Raw genomic sequence first — 24,014 nt, forward strand, 5'->3', positions numbered from 1 at the left:
TAATGTAAACTTTCCCATCTCACCTACTCCCAAGCATACAATTCAGTTGCGTTAATCACATTCACAGTGCTGTGCTACCCTCACCACCATCCATTAGCAGAACTTTCTCATTACTCCAAACAGAAACCCTGCACCCATTACGTATTAACTGCCCATTCCTCCTCCTATCTGACCCTGGTAACTTGTACTCCACTTTTTGTCTCTATGAATTTGCATGTTCTAGCTATTTCATGTAAATGGAATCATACAGTATCTGTCCCTTTGTGTCTGGCTTGTTTTACTCAACACAATGTTTTTAAAGTTCACCCATATAGTAGCATACATCAGAACTTCTAGAATCTTTCGACTTTTAAAAGTCAGTATATGATAAATTTGATTTGATTTTGTATCAGGCTCTATAAATATGTAAGTTGTTTCCAAAAGGAATGAGAAACTAATTCCCAAGCCACAAGCAAAAACAAAACTTGTTATTTTATAGCCACACCACCTGTGTGTGCTCAGTGTCTGTAATTTGCTGCTTCTCCAGTATGGTGATTCCCTTTGCTTTCAACTTACTTGTGTCTTTGAATTTAAGGTGAGTCTCTTGTAAACAACATATAGTTGGGTCATGTTTTTATAGTCATTCTGCCAAAATCTGCCTTTTGACTGGAAAGTTTAACTCATTTATATTTAAAGTAACTGCTGATAATGCACAACTTTCTTCTGCCATTTATTTGGTCTTTTAAGTCTTATACCTTTTTTGTCCCTCAATTCTTCCGTTAATGCCTGCTTTCATATTTATTTGATTTTTTGTAATGTATAATTTTGAGTCCGTTCTCATTTCTTTCTGCATGTATTTTTCATATATTTCTTTGTAGTTACTATGGAGCTAGAATTTAACATTGTAAATCTATAACAATCATGTTTGATTTGATACCAACTTCAGTAATGTACACATACACTGTTTGTATACCCCTCTTCCCCTCCACCTTTTTGTTGTACTTGTTACAAATTATGTCTTTATACATTGTATGTCCAAAACCATAGATGTATCATTACTTTTATGCGTTTGCATTTTAGAATCTGTAAGATGTAAAGAATGCAGTTACCTATCAAAAAATACAGCACAATAGTACTGGCATTTATAATTCCCCATATAGTTACCTTTACCAAAGGTCTTTGTTTATGCCACTTCAATATACTCTCTAGTGTCCTTTCCTTTCAGTCTGAAGAACTCCCTTTAGCACTGCTTGTAGGGCAGGTCTAATGGTTACAAACTCCCTCAGCTTTTGTTTATCTGGGTATGTCTCAATCTAGCTCTCATTTTTTTAAAAGACAGTTTCACTAGATATAAAATTCTTGATTGACAGTTGTTTTCTTTCAGCCTTTAAATATTTTGACCCACTATCTTCTTGCTTCCATGGTCTCTCATGAAAAAATCAGGACACCCTTGTACGTAACACGTTGCTTTTCTCTTGCAGCTTTCAGGACTTTTTCCTTGTCTTTTGGCGTTTGACTAGTATGTGTCTGGGCGCGGCTGTCTTAGAGTTTATCCTGTTTGGGGTTTATTGGGCTTCTTGAATGTGCATATTCATGTCTTTCATTAAATTTGGGGAGTTCTCTGCCGTTATTTCTTTGAATATTCCTTCAGTCTCTTTCTCTTTTCCTTCTCCTTCTGGAACTCCCATATGTGTGTATTGGTATGTTTGATGGTATCCTACAAGTCTCTTGGGCTCTGTTTGCTTTTTTTATTCTTCTTTTCTTTCTGCTCTTTGGCCTGAATCATTTCAATTGTCTTGTCTTCAGGATCACTAATTCTTTCTTCTACCAGCTGCAATCTGTTGTTGAAACCCTCTAGGGGATTTTTCATTTCAGTTATTGTGATTTCAATACCAGTAATTCTGTTTAGCTCCTTTTTTTTTTAATAATTCACTTTTATTGAGATATATTCACATAGCATGCAGTCATACAAAGCGCACAATCAGTTGTTCACGGTACCACCATATAGTTGTGTGTCCATCACCAAAATTAATTTTTGAACATTTTCATTACCACACACACAAAGTAATAAGAATAAAAATTAAAGTGAAAAAGAACAATTAAAGTAAAAAAGAACACTGGGTGCTTTTTTTTTTTTTTTTGCCCCCGTTTTTCTACTCATCCATCCATACACTGGACAAAGGGGAGTGTGATCCTCATGGCCACTGAAACTTATTTCATTTCATTTCACATCCCCCTTTTGGTCTAGAAGATGTCCTCCATCCCACGATGCTGGGTCCAGATTCCTCCCCGGGAGTCATATTCCACGTTGCCAGGGGTATTTACACCCCTGGGTGTCAGATCCCGTCTACGGGGGCGGGCAGTGATTTCATCTGCTAAGTTGGCTTAACTAGAGGGAGAGGGCCACATCTGAGCAACAAAGAGCCATTCAGGAGGAGACACTTAGGCACAATTATAAGCAGGCTTAGCCTCTCCTTTGCAGTAACAGTCTTCCCAAGGGCAAGTCCCATGATTGAGGGCTCAGCCCATCAAACCACCGGTCCCCAATGTCTGTGTGTTTGGCTCTTTTTTAAAATTTCTTTCTCTTTATTGAGATTCTCATATTGTTCATTCATTGTTTTTTGTTTGTTTGTTTGTTTTGTTTTTTTGTTTTTTGTTTTTTGTTATCCTTTATTGCCTTAAGCATGTTGAAATCATTTTATAATGCCTCTGTCTAGTATGTCCAAAGTCTGGTCATCTTCATTGATGATTTCTGGATTTTTATCTTGTTCCTTTGGATGAGCCGTCATTTCCTCTTCCTTTGTCTTGTAATTTTTTCTTGCATACTGTACATTTAATATTTTAAAGTGTTAATTCCAAGATTTGGTCCCTAAGCTGTTCCTTAAATTCGTATCCAGCTAGTGATATGACAGAGATTTCCTTGCGTTCCAGGAGCTAATAAAGACATAAACCAAGGCAAGATACGCCTTTCACAGTCTTTGCAAATTGGCTCTGCTTTAGCTGTTAGTCTCCTTCAGAGTGTAGCCCTCCTGTTACGAAGATCAGTCTGAGGTGAAAATAAAGTGCATGGTCCTCTCTGTCTTATCTGAGCCTGAGTGGAGCCTGCTGCTTTTCCTGCTTGCTCCTGGCCTCAGGAATTCGGAATTCCCCATTTACAGGAATTTGAATGCCCCCTCTACTTCCTTTGAAATAGACTTTCTCCGTCTCCTAGGTTCTCTATTATATGACTTAATGCAGGTAATCCTTTGCCCCAGGCCGCTTTGACTTTTGTTTCTTACACTGCTTTAGTTGTCTGCAAACTGCTGTCTACAGTGCAAGATCTGTGAGAGGGAGCCCAAGACAAGTTTCTTAGTTCAGTCTTTCAGGTTGCCACCAAATAGATTGGCACCTCAATATATGTGCACATATGTGTTACTCTGCTCCCTCAGAACAGGGCCAGTGACCCAAAGTGGGAGCACAGGTCAGATCCACACCACACCACACCACACCACACCAGGTAGGGGGTAGGGGAGGGACCAGCAAGGGCACCACAAGCTTTGCCTCCATTTTATTTTTTAGCATGCACATATTTATATTATATTATATTATATATATTAGCATGTAGCATATATATAGAGAGAGAAAAATTTTCAGGACTTGATGACTTCATGTACTAATAAAAGTTTCTTTGATCTTGGCCAATCAGGGAGATACCTAAACTTTCAGGCCAGCTATTCTACAAAGCAATGTGTCCTGGAGGTTTTAGGACCTGGAGACCAGAGAGCAGAGGAGCCCATATCTGGTGTCTTCTCCGGGAACTGGGCTGATGACCCTTACTTTTCCGTCCCTGCGCACTACATGGGTGCTGAGACAAAACACCCCAGCATAGTCCCTATTGACACCAAAATGATTGGGGGGCAGAGATTTCCTTCATCTACTACCCACTCCAAATCTGCCTTCCTCACAGAGACATGAGAATGTATGGAATAAATATTTAGAGAATTTGTAAAATTACAGAAGAGTCATGTAAAAAAAAATAGTGTTCCCATATACCTCCCTGTTGTTGCAAATTGGCATTAGTGTGGTACCTTTGTTACAACTGATGAAAGAATATTAAAATAGTACTATTAAGTATAGTCCATAGTATACATTAGGTATATTTTTCCCCATATACAGCCCTATTACTAACACCTTGTAATAGTGTCATACATTTGTTATAATTCATGAAAGAACATTCCTATACAAGTACTATTAACCCAGACCATCATCCACAATAGGATGTGGATGTTCATTGTTGTTATACAGTCCCATGTTTTATCTTCTAACTTTCATTCTAGTAACATACACAGCCCCAAATTTCCCTTTCAAGCATATTCACACACATAATTCAGTGCTATTAGTTACTCTCACAATAATCTGCTATCATCACCATCATCCATTTCCAAAAGTTTACAATTAACCTAAATAGATATTCTGCACAAATTCTGTACAAATTAAGCATTACCACACCAATGCAAAATGGTCTTTTAAAAAGAAGAAAAAAATCTCAAATATTTACATCTATGTGCATCTGTATGCATATAAAGTAAGATGTGATAGTTTACAGACTAATGTGTTAATATTAGTTACTTCAGAGGATGAGAAGGAAGGAGCTATACATCTTTTCCTTATATACTGATCTATATTGTTTCTCTTGTCACAGTGAGCACGGATTGCTTTTGTAACTTAAAATTTTAACAAACTTTTAAAAAGCTTAAAAAATCAATTTAGATCATGGTAACTAGAAATTGAAATTTTAAAGTTATGGTTTACATTGAAAAGTAAAGAAAGACTTCCTTTCTCATCACATAAATGCCAACCTCATACTCCCAAATCAAAGTATTTGTTGTACTTTGTGTCTCTCAAAGAGTTTAATAAATAGTAGTTTGGGTATAACTTGAAGTTCATAGTTAAGAGCAAGAAAACATGATGTAAATGACAGGCATGCTTTAGAATCAGGGCTGTTTCTTGTTGAACTTCTTTTCAAGGGTCAATCTCAGGTTCTTCATTACAGTCTTCTTTTTGGCCTCTCAATTTCTCTGCCTCCAGTGCCAGCCTATCTGCCCTTAAGGCCTCAGCCATTCTCTCCCTTGGTTTCTTTACTTTCCATGCCTGTTTCCTTACATCATCATAAATTACCTGTCATCTGCTGAGGGGCTCTGATGACCTGGGTCTGTGCAGTCTACAGAACTGCCAGGGGTGGGATCAGCGCTGGTGTGAAGATTTCTGGCAAAGCACTGCCCAGGGACTCAGCAAGAATACCTGGTACAATTATTTCTAAGGCTTTGGGGAAATCTAGGTTATTTAAAGGTTCTCCTGCGCTGCTGCATGCCTGGAGTCCCTCCAGTCTCCTGTACAACACACCTGCTGCTGCTTCTCCAAGTTCTCCTCCAAACACTTGCATCTGATCACATTTCCAGGATGGGAAATAATTTTAGTAACAGGCCTCAGGAATATGTGGCTGGTCATTCTTACAAGGAATACAGAGCTTAAACCAGGTTTCTGCTTGGCCAAAGTTAGAGTGCTGTCATTTCCTCTGTGAAGTCTGGGGCATCATACTGTTTTGGGGCTTCCCCAGGAAAGGCTGACAGAAAACTTGTCTATGGGATTCCTCATGGTGGCCGAGTTGTCTGTCTCCACTGCACTCCTGAGATGAGAAAGCCTGATTCCTGCTGGAACATGCACTGACTTCCTCCTCTCTGCCTCTATTTTTAAAGCTATGTTTTCTTGATTTGACACTTGCCCAGTTACTGCAACCCTTTAACTGTTTCTGGAGTTTTGAGGAAGATATCTCTGCCAATTTTTGCTAATTGTTCAAAGATTCTGTGGGTAAACAGCACTTGAGCGTCTTATGCTGCCCTCTTGGTTGACCCAGAACCTCATGCGGTTTGTTTTTAATTTTGAAAAATGTCATCAGTATATCAGTATCAGTGTAATAAAAGTGACCTTGGTTTAAAAATACTAATGTGACCCCGTAAAATTGTCAGCATAACTTAACAAAGGGCCAAAACTCACCACAAAATAACGTTCTTTTGGATGTACCCTTAGGGCAGGCCTTTTTTTAAAGATGGATTCTGAGTCATATCCCCAAGTTTCCAATCCACCTGGGTTCCTTAGGCCTACTGTAAGCAAATTGAACTACTACTTATATCTAACTCTACTCAGTAGTTGCCAAAAGGATTCCACAATAGGGGAAGAACATACACTGCCAAGTGGAATTTTTCATTCATCTCTGTAACGTCGGTTTCCCAAAGCCAAACATATGGTTCCCACCTATTTTTGCTCAGAAGCCACTTGCTCCTGACACAAGTGGTAATCTACAGTGTTGGCTCTGGCCATCAGCCTGCCTACCACAGGGTTTGACAGAGGAAATTTTGGGAGAATCTTATCTGTGGGTCCCAGATTTATGAACTCGTGTCTTTTTCTTAGGAAAGGAGACTTTTTTTTTTCCTCTAGGAAAAATCCTTTAAATTGGGACAATTTCTTGTTTTATGTTTATATATACATAGAGATCTTTGTATATTCTTATATATGTCTTTATGTATATGTGTGAGTATATATGTATAGTTTCTTGTTAATCATCTCATAATGTCAGTATAAGCAAAATGGAATTTATTTTTACTACGTTTTTCGTTCAGAGTGTAGCTTCCATTGGCAATACTTTAAATAGCGTCCATCTTGCTGTGGAGGCAATGCAGAAAACCATGGATGAACACAAGAAAACCATGGAAATACTGCAGAGTGATATGGTAAGAAAATCTGCAAATGCTACAGAAAGTCTTAGCGTACTACTGCCCACCGTTTTCTTTGTAACAGTAGTGCTATCAACTTCCCAGATATCTGGTCAGATCCCACTATGCACCTTTTATAAAGATATAATGATCAATATTAATTTTTCTACAAATGTAAATAAAGCAGTTAAGATGTATTGAATTGAAAGCTGAGTTTTTCTGTAAACATGGCATTGGAGAAGATACAGTGATGAGATACAGTTCCTGATGATGGAGTGGTAGGAATGAAAAAGGGAAAGCAGGAGGGAAATGCACAAGTGTTTCAGTTATCTATTGCTCCATAATAAACTATCCCGAAACTTAGTGGTTTAAAACAACAAATTATTATTTCTCACTATTCTGTGGGTCAGAAATTTGGGCAAGACTCAGACTACCAAGTCATGAGAGGCCATGTGAAGGGCAGCCCTAGAGGACTAAAGGCCATCTTGCATGTTCTTGTCCCAGCCAAGCTCTCAGCTGAATGCAGCCATGTCAGCCTCCACCATGTGGAGCAGAACTACCTGGCTGAGCCCAGTCAACCCATAAAACATGAGAAGTAATAAATTGTTGTTTTAAGTCACTAAGTTTGGGGTGATTTATAATGCACCAACAGATAACAGACAGGAAGTAGGCCCCTGTAGTACCCAGGAATTGTTTACAGGTGTCTCTGCATCTTTTAATGCTGTTATAGATGTAAGCTGTCTGCAATCATTTAGAGGCCTTAATTAATCACTTATGAATACTCAACTCCATGAAGTACTTACGAAACGTGAAAAAAGAATGGCACAGCCCTGACTCTCTTGCTACAGAAATAAGTTATATGTACATGAAATCTGACCATTCAAGGCCCACAAATGTTCCCTGGCCTCTTCACTAGTTTCTGGATCTGCCCCACATGCTCTTTTCAAGCTTTGGAGTTCCAAGTTTGGGCAGTTTGTACAGGGGAGACCTGGGATATATTAGCTCTAGAAAGAAGGATTTTTCATTTTCTTTAGAACCAGTCCTCCTCACTGTTATTTAATATAGCCGACCCAGAAGGAAAAGCATTGATGTAGGTGTCAGACACTTGATTCTAGTTCCAATTCTGCCATTGAGTAACTATGTGACCTTCGGCAGAGTTGAACTTAGATAATAATACAGAACTCTCTAACCCAGCAGTTCTTTTTTTTTTTTTTAATCTTCATTTTATTGAGATATATTCACATACCACGCAGTCATACAAAACAAATCATACTTTCGATTGTTCACAGTACCATTACATAGTTGTACATTCATCACCTAAATCGATCCCTGACACCTTCATTAGCACACACACAAAAATAACAAGAATAATAATTAAAGTGAAAAAGAGCAATTGAAGTAAAAAAGAACACTGGGTACCTTTGTCTGTTTGTTTGTTTGTTTCCTTCCCCTATTTTTCTAGTCATCCATCCATAAACTAGACAAAGTGGAGTGTGGTCCTTATGGCTTTCCCAATCCCATTGTCACCCCTCATAAGCTACATTTTTATACACTTGTCTTCGAGATTCATGGGTTCTGGGTTGTAGTTTGATAGTTTCAGGTATCCACCACCAGCTACCCCAATTCTTTAGAACCTAAAAAGGGTTGTCTAAAGTGTGCGTAAGAGTGCCCACCAGAGTGACCTCTCGGCTCCTTTTGGAATCTCTCTGCCACTGAAGCTTATTTCATTTCCTTTCACATCCCCCTTTTGGTCAAGAAGATGTTCTCCGTCCCACGATGCCAGGTCTACATTCCTCCCTGGGAGTCATAATTCCACGTTGCCAGGGAGATTCACTCCCCTGGGCTAACCCAGCAGCAGTTCTTATATTATTATTTTAAATTCTTGAGCCTTTTCTAAAATACTTTTTCTTAACTCAAAACTTCCTGCATTTTCTAAAACTCATGTTTTTTGTTTTTTCTCTCATATCCTCCTTTGCTCTTTATTGTTGCCCCTTGTTTCTTACAAAAGCTGAACTGATAAATGTCTAGGTTTTCAGATTTCAAGGAAAACAATTTCCACCAGTTGCATTCTATTATAATCAAATCTGCCTCTTTTAAACTGCCATGGCTGCTAATAGTAATCCTCCTGCTTGGCATACATTATACTAAGTCATAGCTACAGTCTCTGAAGGATTAAGCTATGCAAAGATTTTCTCACTAAAGTAAAAAAGTATAAATAAGCATGTTATCCTTCAGTCTCTACAAAGAGAGACTAGAGCGCTCAGGAGGGAATGGGAAAGGAAGGGTAACTCTCACACATAAATCTTGTCATGTGCTGTTGGGGAAAAACTAAAATGTACATGATTGGTTGTTGTGTTCAATGCCCCAAACCTGTGGCTAAATGAATGGCTGCTTTTTGAATGTCCAATTAGTAGTCCTGGGGAAATGATGACACTAGCCCAGGTTCAGACTGAATTGGGCCCTGAAAAACTATAGTGATTCTGTAGTTTCTCTGGGGGTACAGGTGGTGGTGGTGGGGAGAACTGGTTTCTAGAGAGTTTATTCCATTCAGAGACCAAGAAACAGACTAGGAGGATCTCAGTTCCTTGAGGTAGTCCAGCTACTGCTGGTCAAGCCCATGCTCCAGGTTGAGCATCCCCAAAGGTGCCCCAAGGCCTAGCACAGAACTGATTACACTCTAGGTTCCAGGGAAATACTTAATAATTAATCTGTGGATGCCTGCTGAGGGATGCCAGAGTGTTCCAGGACCAAACCAACTGGTTAAGTAGACTTGGTAATTATTTGTTGCCTGCACTAACTGCTATTTGTGTTACCAGAATCAGCAACTCTTGAAGGAGAGTAGTGGAAGCAACCACATCACTCCAGCACCTTCAGTTATATCAGAACTTGACAATAAAACTCACAGTGAGGATTTAAAACAGGTACTTTTGTCTCTGGCTTAGAACCTATGACCATAGTGTGCTATAGAGGCAGCCTAAGTAGTTTGACCTCAGTGTGGTTGGCTGCTCAGCAGGTGTCACATGAATTTATTTGCCTGCCTGAGATCTGAAAGAGGCATGCATTTTGGTATCCTAGGGATCCAAAATGCTGTCTTGTCTCTTCTTTGGCGCTCTGCCTTTTTCCCCTGCATGTTGATCAGTGGAGTAAATTCCTTTTCACATCTTGAAAGAAGGTGAATGACCAGATTATCCTGAAACTATTTATGAAAAATATCCATCTGAGCAAGTTAAAAATGGATGGATAGCAGATTAATGCAAAATGATAGCTGTTTTGAGCCACAGTAAATTCTAAAAATGTTAGAAAGCATATCTTTGAAAATTAGAAAGGGTGAAAGCAAGACGGAGATAAAAGGATATTGGGTTCAGAATCACATTAACTAAAGAGCATAAAGGAAATCTTCACTAAGAAGAATTTCCTGCCCTAAGTTTAATGTCCTTTAAAACCTATAGTCATCATTCCTTTTTAAGTAGCAATCAGTAGTAGAGGATGTCAGTAAAAATAATTGAATCTTGTTCTAAATAATGCACTGCTTGTTATGGTTTTGTTACATGAGCCAATTCAGTAATTGGTATTGTTCCTAAGGTAGTTTTATTCTGACAAATTAGGTTAATGGGTCTTTCAGTTAATAACCCAGCAAGCGTTCCTGTCAGCAGGTGAGGTAAACATTGGGAAATCAATTCCCAAGCTCTTGGCTTTCTGGGACCAGAGAGTGAATCATGTAGGTAGTCCTCTTCCCTCTTTCCCCCCTCCTGTCTAGCTGAGGTCAAACGATTCCAGAGAGAGTAAACTTGGAACAGTTTAGAGTGGGAGGACCAAAGCAGAGACAGAAAATCGATGATCAAAACCAGGAAAAGGAGTTTACTTCAGTAACTTGACATAATAATGGTTTTTCAGTGCTGCTGGCTTGCTTGTCTTGTATAACATCTTTAGCTGGATTCCACCACTTGATTTATTTCCACTCCAGGATATCCTGTACCTTCACCACTCTTTAGAGGAGGTAAACAGTGCCCTAGTGGGATACCAGAGACAGAATGATTTTAAACTCGAAGGGATGAACGAGACAGTCAGTAATCTTACCCAGAGAGTCAACCTGATAGAAAGCGATCTGGTTGCTGTGAGCAAGGTAGAAAAGAGAACAAACCTGTCCTACAGCACGGTAAGCTTTTCTGTCTTTTGTGATGTGTTTTGTGTTGCAGTGTGTTTTGTCTGTATACGGATGACATTCCACAACCTTTTGAAAAATAGTCTTCTAGCATATTTGATAGGCTACACATTTGTATTGTGCTTAATCTGTGTCTCCTTTAATCCGTACACGAGCTCTGTGATGTGACTGGCAGAGGCGTTGTTAGTCCTGATTTGGACAGCGAGATGTGGAGAGATTAAGTTGCTTATGAAGGCCTTACCACAAGTTGTTGGCAGGCGTGTGAAGCTTCCTATCATGTTACCAGTGACCCATCTGGTTGGGAAGCTCCACCACGTATTTCTAAGTGAGGTCTTCTGGATCTTTTCTTATTCAGGTTGTTATGAGTGGGAGCAATGACAGTGACAATAACCAAAGGATCTTTAGCCATTTCTGTAAGCCTGAACTTGGTGTTCACATTTATCCTGCTTCTGTCTATGTATTAGGGAATCCTTTTGCATATAATGCCAGGAAAGTCATTTGAAGTAGATCGGTTAGACCAGCTCCTCCCTACCAAGGAGGACTGGCAAGAATGTAAGAGGTCTTTGAGTTCAGCCCCTCATTTTACAGATGAGGAAACTGAATGACCAGTTAAGTAGCTGATGCTGGTAGACAGTGTGGTTTACTGGTTTTCATATTATCATAAATAAAGTGTTTGTGTGTGTGTGTGTGCGTTTCATCACCTGTCACATAAATGTGCTGGGTTCAATATGGATTAGTTTTTAATAGCTGCAGGCCCACCCTTAAAGATTTCATATAGAAACACCACAGGCATATGTAAGAAATAGAAGCCAAATACAGGAAATTGCACCGTAAATTCAGGTAACCACCAAAGCTGGAAGCAGGCCTACAAATAAAGTCAAACTCTGGCACATAGAAAGCAGTATTTGATCTGGCTCTGTCACAGTGGAGCCTTGGCAAGTTGCCTGACTTCCTTGGCTTTGAAGGGTGGAGTAGGAAGACCTGTTCCCCCTCCTGCTATACAGGGGTGTGTAATTTACTACAAAGCTGTGAAGATTAAAGGAACCTTATTTTTAAAAGCCCTTTTGAACTCAGAGAATCTAAGTAGAGGCTAGGTATTTCAAATGATTTGATGAGTATTATGCCTTGAAGGTTTTCAAGGCTTGTGAAAACTTACCACCCCCAAATTCCGCTTTCTGCTCCCTCCTCACTTTATTCTTCTCTAGCTGAGAAAACTGTTAATAGTATCCATCTTTCCCACTGTTTCCTCCAGCAACATGCCCAGCATGGTTCTGGGTAAAAGTTCTCTGGACTTTTAGGCTTCAAAGTTTTAAACAACTAGAAGCTCCAGTGTCATTTCATTTCTCTGTGGTCTTTCTCCCTCTCTTCTGCCATTTTTCCACTCCTTTGGTATTTCTGTTAAAAGTGTTCTTAAATAAGTTCGACCAATTTGTTTAAAAGGTGCTGGATGTTAAGTTTTAATGTTTGCCTTTAATCTTCTCTGCTTATCCCCTTTACCTGGCTCTTTAAGATGGGTGATAGAGCCGCCACTCTGAAAAGAGAGTCTTTGGATGAAGTGATCAACAGAACAGATACAGTAAAAACCCAAAACATAAAGGTAAATAATGGGAGGCTTACCCTGAAGTAAAAATAAATACATCTGCATCTCTGTGCTCTTGAGCTACTGCTTCTTTTTCAAAAGGAGCACTGTGGTCTCATTTCCTGAAACTTCAAGACAAAGTAAATAGCAAATTAGTAGATCAATAAATACTTTTTCAAGCACCTAACCTTTGTCAAGCACTTTGCTAGGAGCTGGTGTGACCCCTTATTCTGATGGAGCTCAAAGTTCATCAGTCAGAAAATCATTAACACATAACTGAAAAGATAATTAATCATAAGTACTACAAAGGAAAAGCATGGGATATGATGAGGGTGTTAACAAAATCAGGAAGGCTTCCCTAAGGAAATGGCTTTTAAGCTAAGACAGTAAGTTATCTGTACTAATGATGATGAACAGAGGCATAGATAATCTAAAAACAGTGAACCTAAAAATTATTTATTTTTAGATCACAGTCTCAAAACATACACAGTCCATTATGCTTCAGCCAGTTCCCATCACCCTATACCTTCCCTTCTTTGTTCCTCCCAGACATCTTGTCAAGATAAGATAAGCAATCTGTGATATGCTTAGGAAATGTTTGATTGTAACATTCTCTGGGATTAGAGGGTTGTTTAATCTTTTAAACCCTGGGCTAAGATAAAGGAAAAGCCAGAAAGATTGTGATTGAGTGGCTAAAATATCACCTCAGTTGTACATTATTTTTCAGTTTAGAGACTGTGAAGAATAGAGGAAATAAACTTGGACTGGGACCATAATACAGGCAGCTTTTTATCTGACACTTTACATCTTTATGTTTTCTTCCTTAATAGTATTATCTAGATAAAATCACATACCTTATAGTTTTTAACTTTTCATGAGCTAGGCTTTGTGTGTGTGTTTTTTGACTGCCTCTGCAAGGTTTTTATTTTTAAAACCTCACCTAGAAAATAACAAGAAAAAATTAAAAGCCAGATAAAAATGTTGAGCACAAAAAAAGTAATAGGTAGTTTAATAGCATATATTAAAGCAGCCCTAAAATAATAGTGATTTTGGCAACAATTCAAAATTTAACAGTAAATATCACAACAAAACAAAGCCAGTACACACTTTTGTCTCAGTTGCTGCCTTTATTTTCAGACCCTTGGTTTTTTTTGTTTTTGTTTTTGTTTTTTCTACTCATAAGTTTATATTCCTGTTTTTTTTTAAAATTAAAAATTAAAAAAAGGCTCCTGAAATCATATCCAGCTATTGTATCCAGAGATGATGCATTCAAAAGTGCTTCTCAGCAACATTCTGGCAACATCCATTCCATCTCCAGTTTGGCTGCAATCTCTTCTTTTCGTTTTTTTTTTTTTTTTTTTTAATCTTCATTTTATTGAGATATATTCACATACCACGCAGTCATACAAAACAAATCTTACTTTCAATTGTTCACAGTACCATTACATAGTTGTACATTCATCACCTAAATCAATCCCTGACACCTTCATTAGCACACACACAAAAATAACAAGAATAATAATTAGAGTGAAAAAGAGCAATTGAAGTAAAAAAGAACACTGGGTACCTTTGTCTGTTTGTTTGTTTGTTTCCTTCCCCTATTTTTCTAGTCATCCATCCATAAACTAGACAAAGTGGAGTGTGGTCCTTATGGCTTTCCCAATCCCATTGTCACCCCTCATAAGCTACATTTTTATACAACTGTCAGACCCTTGGTTTTTTAACTGTCATCACAGTGTATTAGACCCTTGTCCTATTTCATCTAAGCATCCTAACCAGATGTAATTTCTTCTTACCATCCTTATCATTAATTTTTCAAGTGTTTAGTATCTGAACCACTTACATGACATTTGTCACACCCTGCCTAGTTTTAGTTAGATATGTTCATATTTTAACTCCCTTAATAAACCCAGAGTGAAATGTAACTATTAGGGTTTAAATAAAGATAGGCAAGAAATAAATAACTTCATATTGAATAAAAGAAATGTGCAATGAATTGATATTCTAATTGAACATAGGACCAGGACCTTTCACACTAGCCTCCACATAGAAATCAGACTTCTTTTTATAATGAAATGCAATTTTAAATGCCAGTCTGGGTCTTCCTGGAAATGAGACAAGGTATGGAGGAAAAAAAACTTATTTTAAAAAAAGGTATAAGCAAGTAAGACTTTGAATTAGAAATATTATATGTTCCTAACAGTTCCTGCCAGCAGCTGAATCATCACCATGGAGGGAAAGTGGTTTGTTTGTGTTTGGTTGTTTGTTTGTTTGTTTGTTTGTTTTAAAAAAAAGATGAGAAGAGCATAAAACTGCCTAAAGTAGTCTAGTCACAAGGTGAAATAAGATATTCAGAAAAGTTAGTCAGTGTAAAATAGCTCCTAGAAAATATCTTACTCATTTAGGGAATGGGTGTAGTATAGGCACCTGAGCAAGGCTACATTTTCTTTACTGCTGAAACATGCATGCCTTCCCCCATCTGCCTAATGTTCACAGTGAATCAGATCATCTGTGGCATAATGTTCCCTTAATGGTCTAGCCTCAAATCCAGCTAGGCCCTCATCAACACTGAGTACCCAAGATATCTCTAGTGTTTGTTGATCCATTCCTTCATTGCCTTTATAGAGAACGGACTGGGAGTCAAGCACTATATGCTAAATAGGCTCTGGAGATACACTGAAGATGAGGTCTTATTCCTACCTTAACCCCCACCATGATCTTTGCTTTGGGCAGAAAGAAGATAGTTCAGATTCTCAAGTATCCAAGCTAAGAGAAAAACTACAGCTGATCAGTGCTCTCACAAACAAACCTGAGAACAACAGGCCTCCAGAGAATGCTGATAAAGGTGAGAGCAGGGCTGGCTTCCGAATATTTCACGCAGGTTTGGATAGCTTGCCTTCCACATAGGGAGTGGGAAAAGGTGTTCCAGCATTACTGATAGAGCCATGTGAATGATGCCTGAGTGCACCGAGATGAAGCTGATACACTTTGCTTTCATTTAGAAAAAGCCCATTTCGTACATGATTTGTACGCTGGTCTATTAAGGGAAGAATGGGTAATGTTTAGCTGGAAATAGACTTCTCCATGCTGTCTGCATCCAATTATAGACAAAAATGTTACTGTCATAGCATATATTAAACCAGCCCTAAATGTTCTTTTGGGGAATATTTTCATTTCTCTAAGTGCATAAGAATTATTTAAAAATAAATATTAGTTCTTCTGAAAATCATTAACGAATTATGATGGGATCATTGGATTGGAAGGGTCCTTGGTTTTAGGTGGGTACATACTTAATAATAGTAGATGCATCAAGCTCCACTGAGTAAGGCCCTATGAGGATATAACCAAGGTGCTGCACTATGTTGGCTTTGACACCCCCCCATTGCCCCCCCCCCAAGTATTTTTCATTTTTGGAAAAGGAATACAGCCTCACTTGAATTCTCTTTTGAGTGAGAGACAGAACTACAGTGAGAGGCCTTGTCCTAACCATGTGCTACATAATGTTATGGTAGCCTCTTTCAACACCAGCCCGTCTAGTGGCACATAACCACTTATAGCAAGACTCCTAGGGTGTCAAAAAGATCTATAATGTCCAATCACTAAGGTGTTCTCACTTGTAGCTTAAACCCTTGCCATCTATAAGATCTTCCAACAGGACTGCTGCTTCAAACTTTAATGTAATATATTGATTGATCTTCACTTGCCCACAAAATATCTCAGCCCACGCCTTTAACTTCACATAGTTACTATGCTACTTAATTCCTAACTATTTCTCTTAAATTAATAAATGCATATGCAGTTGTCCTAAAAGGTCACCTTTGATACCAATACTAGTTAAGTTTGGTGACAGATTCAATAATACTAACACCATTTGTGTTTGTTACAGAACAAGTACAGAGTTTCACATCAAAACCATCAGCATTGCCAAAATTTTCACCATCTCTTGGAGACCAAATTGAGAAAGCTGCCCAGCTAAGACCTATCTCCCTATCAGGAATTTCTAGCATTGAAGGTAAATTTTTATATTCGGGGGGTAATGGGGAAAGTGTTCAAAGTAATAACTTAATAACTTGTTAATGTTTTTAACTTGTAAAAAATATATACCTAATATTTATTGGGTATTTCCTATAGGCCAGATAATTTTATATGCATTATATCATGTAATTATTATGAAAATCCTATGAACATAGTATTCATGTATTTTGTACCCACTTTGTAGGAAAAATGGGAAACTGCCTAAGTCCATGTAGCCAGTAAGTGGGTGAAACAGAATTTAAACCAAGGCAGCCTGATACTCTTAAACAAAACACCGTATTTCCTCTCTCTATTAATGTTTTCTAGAGTCTTCATTCAGTCACCTGGCAAAAAGAATACAGTATATGGTATGGCCTCACTTTCCTCAAGGATATTACAGCCTAATAGAGAGTGTAGTAGAGAAGGCATACAAGCAAACACTGTTCTGTGAGATGAGCAAAGTAAAGTAAAAGTTGACCTTGTTTGTCTGAGCCCTCCAAAAATGAGGCATCCTTTGCTAAAAATGAGTAAGGTGAAGATTAGTGGGAAGGATATGATCCACAGAAAGCATGTTCGCCTTCCTTCTAACAATATGTGTCCTGTCCCTCATTGTGATATTTAAAACCTGATTTTTGCTAACTGCCTAGAAAATTTCCCGTTTCTATCCATCCTCCTTTGCCCACCTCTTCACCTCAGCTTAGACACCATTCCTGCAGGAAACATTTATTTACCTCTCAGGACTGGATTAGATGTCTCATGTGTACTCTTATAATATGTTGTGTTTGCCCTGTTGAGCACATGTCACTCTCTTATAAATGCCTTTTTATAGTATCCTGGGGTGACATAAAATTTAATTTCTTATGAATAAAGACTGTGCCTTGTTCATTCTAGTACTCCCAGCACCTAGCACAGTGCCTGGCACATGTAACTATTTATTAAATGAATGAATGAGTTATCTACAGGCTACAATTAATGCTTAAAACATAAAAGATTTAAATTTATATAGCCATTTAAGTACAGTTTTCCCCCATCCTCGATCTTTTTTCTTTCTGATTTTTGGGAAGGAGGGAAAGTATTGAATTGTGTTTACTGGCATTACAATTGCCCTCTCCCACTCTTCCATTATTATGCCAAGAATTGATGAAAATGAATGAAAGAAGGACCATAAGAGCAGATTAAGAAATAGCTGTCTTAACATTTGTACTTCAGTCCCTAACGTAGGCCTTACGTACTTTTGAATGACTTGAAATGACCTGAAGCAGTAATTGGATTTTTATTTGAATACATACACCTACCAGGTGCTTAGCATGTTGTATAAACTCATGCCACACACACACAGAATTCCAGCTAGCCACTTGGTGGCAGGCATTGGGAACAAGCATATCCCACATGCTTTTCTGGCTTTCAGGAAACTTTTGAGGTTTGATTAGGGTGCATTGCTGGGGCTAAGTTAGGATTGAAACCAGGGCCATAGTCAGAAGCTTGTCTACAAGAACCTCTTGATGGAATGGATCTTGTACTGTAACTGTTTCCCCTCCCTTCAGGCCATTTCTATGCTTCCTGAGTATCAAAACAGCAGGAGGCCTACTGAATCCAGGTATAGAGTTGAGTAAATGAAGAAAAGAAAGGAATTTAGGGAGATTTTTTAAAGAAACATAAGCCCCATTGACCTTCTGGTATTAGAGTCTAAATCTGAGTCATTCTGTGGAAACACAATCAAATCCTTTTTAAATGTTGTGAAGGATTTGGCCGTCTTAAGTGTTTATTATGACACCCTTGAGAAAATACCAGAAGAGACTACTGATATAAATTCTCCAATCCTCTTGGCTCAAATAGATCTTAGAAATTAAAAAAGAAGATACAGATGAACTGGCAGTATTGTTTCTCTCTTATCTACCAAAAAAATAATAATAACAATAATAATGCTTTGAAGAGATATATAGTCCTCTGGTTATTATACATACATATAGATAGATAGATAGATAGATAGATAGATAGATGGATGACAGATATAGATAGATAGATAATTCCTGTACCGTAACATTCAACATTTAAAGTATATAATTCAGTGGTTTTTAAAATATTCACAAGGTTATGCAGCCATCACCACTATCTAATTCTGGAATATTTTCATCACACCTAAAAGGAACCCATACCCATTAAGCTGCCAGTTTCCATTTCTCCTTCCCCCAGCCCCTGGCAATCACTAATCTGTTTTCTATCTCTCTGAATTTGCCTATTCTGGATATTTCATATAAATGGAATCATAACAATATATGACCTTTTGTATCTGGCTTCTTTAACTTAGCTTGATGTTTTCAAGGTCCATCCATGTTGTAGCATATATTAATACTTAATTCCTTTTTATGGCTGAATAATATTCCATTATATCCATATATAATACCCATTACATGGATATACAACATTATATGGATATACAACATATATGGATATACAGGAAGGCATTGGGAACAAGCATATCCCACATGCTTTTCTGGCTTTCAGGAAACTTTTGAGGTTTTATTAGGGTGCATTGCTGGGGCTAAGTTAGGATTGAAACCAGGGCCATAGTCAGAAGCTTGTCTACAAGAACCTCTTGATGGAATGGAGCTTGTACTGTAACTGTTTCCCCTCCCTTCAGGCCATTTCTATGCTTCCTGAGTATCAAAACACTTCACTTCACTTGATGGACATTTGGGTCATTTCCATCTTTTGGCTATTATGACTAATGAAGCTATAAACCTTCAAGTACAAGTTTTTGGGTGGACGGATATTTTCATTTCTCGTGGGTTGTGTACCTAGGAGAGGAATTGCTGGGTCATATGGTAACATCCTATTTTAACTTTCTGAGGAACTGCCAAACAGTTTTCTAAAATGGCTGTAACATTTTACATTCCCACTAGCAATATATGAGAGTTCCAATTTCTCCACATCCTCACCAATACTTGTTATTGTCTTTTTTATTCTAGCTGTCCTAGTGGGTGTGAAGTGATATCTCATTGTGATTTTGAGTCCCTAGTTCTTGAGCTGTTTAATTTATGAACCCAGGGAGACAATGTCATGTAGTAGAAAGAGCACCAGACTAGGTTAATAAGAAAACCTGTATGTATTCTAGTCCATATTTAGCCACTTAAGAGTTATGTGATTTGGGGCAAGTTACTTTCCTGTTTGAGCTTTGGTTTTCCTATCAAAATTGAGAGAGCTATATGACTGTTTGGGTTTGTTACTCCTCCTGTCCCCACATAGCCATCCAACAAGAAATCTCACAGAATGCCACAGTCTATTTTAGAGGCTCAGTTCCTATCAAGTAGGTCCTTAGGCCTCTGCAGTTATTTTCTCCCCCTTCACCATAAGAATAAAATCTGGAACATTGCTTCTGTGTTGGGGAGATAGTGCCACACTGTATTCCTCTCATTCTTAAAGGATCAAGAACTAGTATTTCTGACTTAATGAGATCCAAAACTTTACCTTTTGAAAACAAAATTCTGTGAATTAGTTTTTCTTTTAGTACTTTAAGTTTGGTTGAGGCTACTTTTAAATGTTAACTATATTTAGCTCTATGTATAGATATGCACATTTTTTTGTAATTCCTTTTTGACAGATCTTCGGGATTTATTCCATGAGGCTGGCCAGGATGTGGATGGGAAGCTGACGTACCAGGAAATCTGGAACTCCCTAGGTTCTGCTATGCCAGAACCAGAGAGGTTGAGAGCATTTGATTCTGATGGAGATGGAAGATACTCATTCCTGGAGCTAAGAGTAGCTTTAGGTGTCTAGCCCCATCAGGCATATTTTCAAATGAATTTATGTCCTGGACTACCTAATATCTACTTACCTAACAAAAGCAGCCCTTTTACTCATCCCATCGATCCTCCAGTCCTCCAAACTACTATAGAAGACACATTGCCACCTTTAACATGTTTGAAAAACTATACAAAAGTTATTTAAAAAAAAAAAAAAAATTTTACTTGTAGTATGTTTAGAAATCCATGATTTCCTGAAACCAGTAAGATCTCACATTTTAAAATTGCAAGAAAAAAAGTAAAATCCTCCTTTTTTTCTCTCTCTCTCTTTCATTTTTTTGAGAGGAGACCTTATCTTTTAAAACTTAAAAATGTGTATATAGAGAGAATAAGCCACCTTTATATTTCACATAAATTTGCCTTAAATTAGCTGCACTTTATAGAGACTCAGAAGATGTCTTTTCTTTAAAAGATAGGCCTTTTCTGTTTGTAAATAGTTCAAATGTAAGAAAGAATTGTGCATATTTTGTAAGAAGTAAGAAAAATGGTTTTAAACAGGATGTGAACAAATGACTTATTAAAAAATCGCTAATCTGATCTGGGTAGCAGCTGAAACTGTCCACATCTTTTTAAGGCATCCCTCGAGGGCCCACGTGTTGCCATGGGTTTGGCCTAGTGGCCAAGGGAATAGATTTAGGGAATGGACACTGTGGGGACAGTACCAACTCCAAGATCAGGAGAGTAAGGTTCTGGTTCTTTGTTCCTATCCCCTCAGCTAATAGCAACCGGTGAATCAAAGACATCTCACTGGGGTTTTTTCTCATTTTTAATCTTATTTCAGTATTATGACCATAAATAGTTATCCGGGAGGGAGTTACATTTCTTCACCACCCACCCTTCCCCTAATTGAGCTAGACTATCTGCCCCCACCCACCCAGGTCTATCTTAAAGCTGTAGGTGTCTCCACCTCTGATACCATCTCTGTTCTGAATGGCAGGGCTGAACCTCCTTCGGTACCTGTCTTCACTTGGCCACCCAGAAGCTTTCGAGGAGATCTGTACCTCTAATTTTGACTTAGGAAGCTCCACCCCTTGAGATTTTTACCTCAGGGCTAACCAAGAACCTAATATGTTTTTCTGTGGTCTAAGGCCAAAAAGGTTATAACATGAAACAAAGCTAACCACATATCAAGTCGTATTGGATTTCCTTATCACTCTCTGCTCAGAAGTAGCTAGAGACTTTCTGTCCAGAGGATGCCAAGTAGCAGAAGGCAGCTCTGGAGCAGGGGATTTTATGTGATGGTGGCAAGTGTCCTCAAATCTAATACAAGCCAGCAGAATGTTTTCCTCCCTTTAAATATGTCTTTGGACATGGCACTGAAAGTCCTTGGGCTGGAAGGAATAATACTTTCATGTCACCTGTATGTTTAATCTGGACTTGTTATGTTGTTCCTAAAGCAGTCTTTGGGCAACAAAAAGGAAAAACGTTGCAAAACTTAACTTTGCTGTAGGTCAAGTCAGGAAGAAACTAAAGAAACTTTTATAGCACACCTTCTTTAATAGAGCGCATTTCCATTTTAACTTTCTGCCCAAGTTGCCCTGTCAGCCATGGATGTAGTCCAGCACCTTTAAACTTCTTGTCTTTTTTTTTTTTTTTTCTTAACATGATGTTCAGCTTGGTCTTGGCTAACCTTAGTTTTTTTTCCTAGAAGTATTAAAATTCAAAGCAAGATGAAGTCTTTTCCCATAATTATATGTTTACCTCATTATAGCTTATGCTTTTCTCGACTTTTTTTTTTTTTAAACATCTCGCTTGCCCATCTGAGCTATTTCATTCTCTTGGAAGGTTAAAATATAGTATAAAATTAGCCTGGCATTTGAGGTAACTTGAAGACAACTCTTACTCTTTATGGCTGCCTTCCATCCCCCTATCCCTTTTTAAAATATATATACCTTTTCAGATTTTGTAATAACCAAATAAAATTCTAGCAATAAATTGAATTATACTGCTATATTTGTATATACTGTACCATAAATGGTGTGTCTATACCTGAAAGGTTTATTTTTGAGAACTGATTTATATGAAATATATTTGAGGGTAATGTAGCTTCTCCTTTTTACTTTCAAATTCTTATTCATAGGCAGATACTTTGAGGGCATTTTAACTCTTTGTTGTATGTACTTCTCTTTTGCATCAGATAGCTGTAAGTGGAGAAGTCTCATTTAAAACAGTTTATCTTAACATTCTTCACCCCCACCCACAAGCTTGTCGGCTAGCATCATCCCTGACCCAGCTGTGTAGTACCATCCTCTCCTCTCTCCTACCAAGTTCAATAGAAGTGTTCATACTGTGCTCTTAGACCTGTGAATATCCTTGTCATTGTGCCTGAGAAAGTACCATCTCTCCCAGACAGAAGTCAGACATCTTGAACTCGTTTCTTCAAGTTGAGCAGACTGACTAGCTTAAGAGCCTCTTACTCAGTATTTAACTTGGGATTTTTATCTTTGTTACTTTTTCTTACCCAACCTGTGACTTGTCTTGAGCTGTAATCAAGCTTCACCTGCCACATGACTCAACTCTGAGAGTAAGATTGAGTTGTGATGGTAACTTTGGCATTTTTGTTTTAAGTCCTTTTATCTTTTAACTCTGGCAGCTCCTGCTTCTTTCCTAAGTTACCCAAAGCCCTGCTTTTAGTCCTTTTATTCTTTTGCCTTGAACTATCTGGTATAATGTTTACTTAAACAGCTTCCCCATAAATCAGAGAGGCAAAAAGACAGTGTGGGAAGAGGAGAACCAAAAGAGGGTACCTGTCTTAGGGATGACCATAGCATCATCTTAAGGGCAAAGAGGTGCCTGGCCCTGAGGAATGTGATACAACAAAGCTGGAGAGTGGATAACCTTCACCTGCTGCTGGCTATTTCCCTTTCATTGTAGTTTCCTTACTTCACAGTTGCTGGACATAACTCCTGATCCCCTAGTGCTGGTCCTGCTGGTCACAGTTGAGGATTTTGACTGCAATAGGCTCTTACTCATAATGGCCTGCCGTTGAATTGTTTTTAGTGACAGATTTTGTTTGCTACACACCTCATTGGCTTGTTTACCCACACCAGCTAGATGTGGTCCCTTCTTTCATATCCATACCAGAACACATTTGGGAGTTTCTGCGACTTGACAGAGCGTGTATTGTTTGTCATATGAACCTAGCCTACCTTGTTGTTTTCTCATATTAAGAAATGTAAATCTACTTTGTTTTTGTGGAGCTATTTTGGTAATGTATAAGCAATTTCAGTTCTGTTTAGGAAATGAATTCAAGGTTTCCAGGACTTGATTTGAGCTTTGCTTATGAGTATCACAGTAACAGCCATTTTAATTTATCTAAATAAAACATTTCCCTTCTCTGTCACTGTATCTATGACTAAAGTCCCCCCAGATTACTAAGGAAAAAAATCTGCTCCAATCCCTATTTTTGTGGACTCCTTCCTCCTTTTGAAAACAGGGACTAAAGGATGGTGGGCATAAACTACCATTTTAAAAGAATCTTTTTTAAGAACCACAATATTTGGCCTGAAGAAGCAAAGGCTACAGGGCTTAGACTTCAGGCATCTGCAGGGCCCTGGGGGAACTGGTGTGGCAAAAGGGGTGTGAGGCAAGAGTGAGCCTCTGCCCCGTGTTTGTCAAAGCAACTACACTGTTACATATATTGAGATTCTATATACAGCATATATATATTTTCAAATATATATATTCCACTGCCTTTAAAAAAAAGGAAAAGCTTGAAATCCATTTCT

The 24,014-nt window shown here is 38.2% G+C and overlaps 1 protein-coding gene across 2 annotated transcripts in view; it reads left to right on the plus strand.

The window, feature by feature from the left end:
• Positions 1–23,624, plus strand: part of EFCAB14 (EF-hand calcium binding domain 14) — a 45,258-nt gene extending 21,634 nt beyond the window's left edge. The window contains exons 5-11 of one of the 2 annotated variants that reach the window (XM_037827303.1): positions 6,636–6,746; positions 9,545–9,649; positions 10,693–10,884; positions 12,401–12,487; positions 15,203–15,314; positions 16,356–16,481; positions 20,085–23,624. In XM_037827303.1, coding sequence (XP_037683231.1) covers positions 6,636–6,746; positions 9,545–9,649; positions 10,693–10,884; positions 12,401–12,487; positions 15,203–15,314; positions 16,356–16,481; positions 20,085–20,260 — 909 coding nt within the window. In that variant the 3' untranslated portion in view covers positions 20,261–23,624. The remainder of the gene's footprint in view (positions 1–6,635; positions 6,747–9,544; positions 9,650–10,692; positions 10,885–12,400; positions 12,488–15,202; positions 15,315–16,355; positions 16,482–20,084) is intronic. The other variant, XM_037827304.1, reaches the window with a different exon arrangement.
• Positions 23,625–24,014: the final 390 nt, after the last annotated feature.

The sequence above is a fragment of the Choloepus didactylus genome, chromosome 2 (genome assembly GCF_015220235.1).
Source record: "Choloepus didactylus isolate mChoDid1 chromosome 2, mChoDid1.pri, whole genome shotgun sequence".
Lineage (NCBI taxonomy): Eukaryota > Metazoa > Chordata > Mammalia > Pilosa > Megalonychidae > Choloepus > Choloepus didactylus.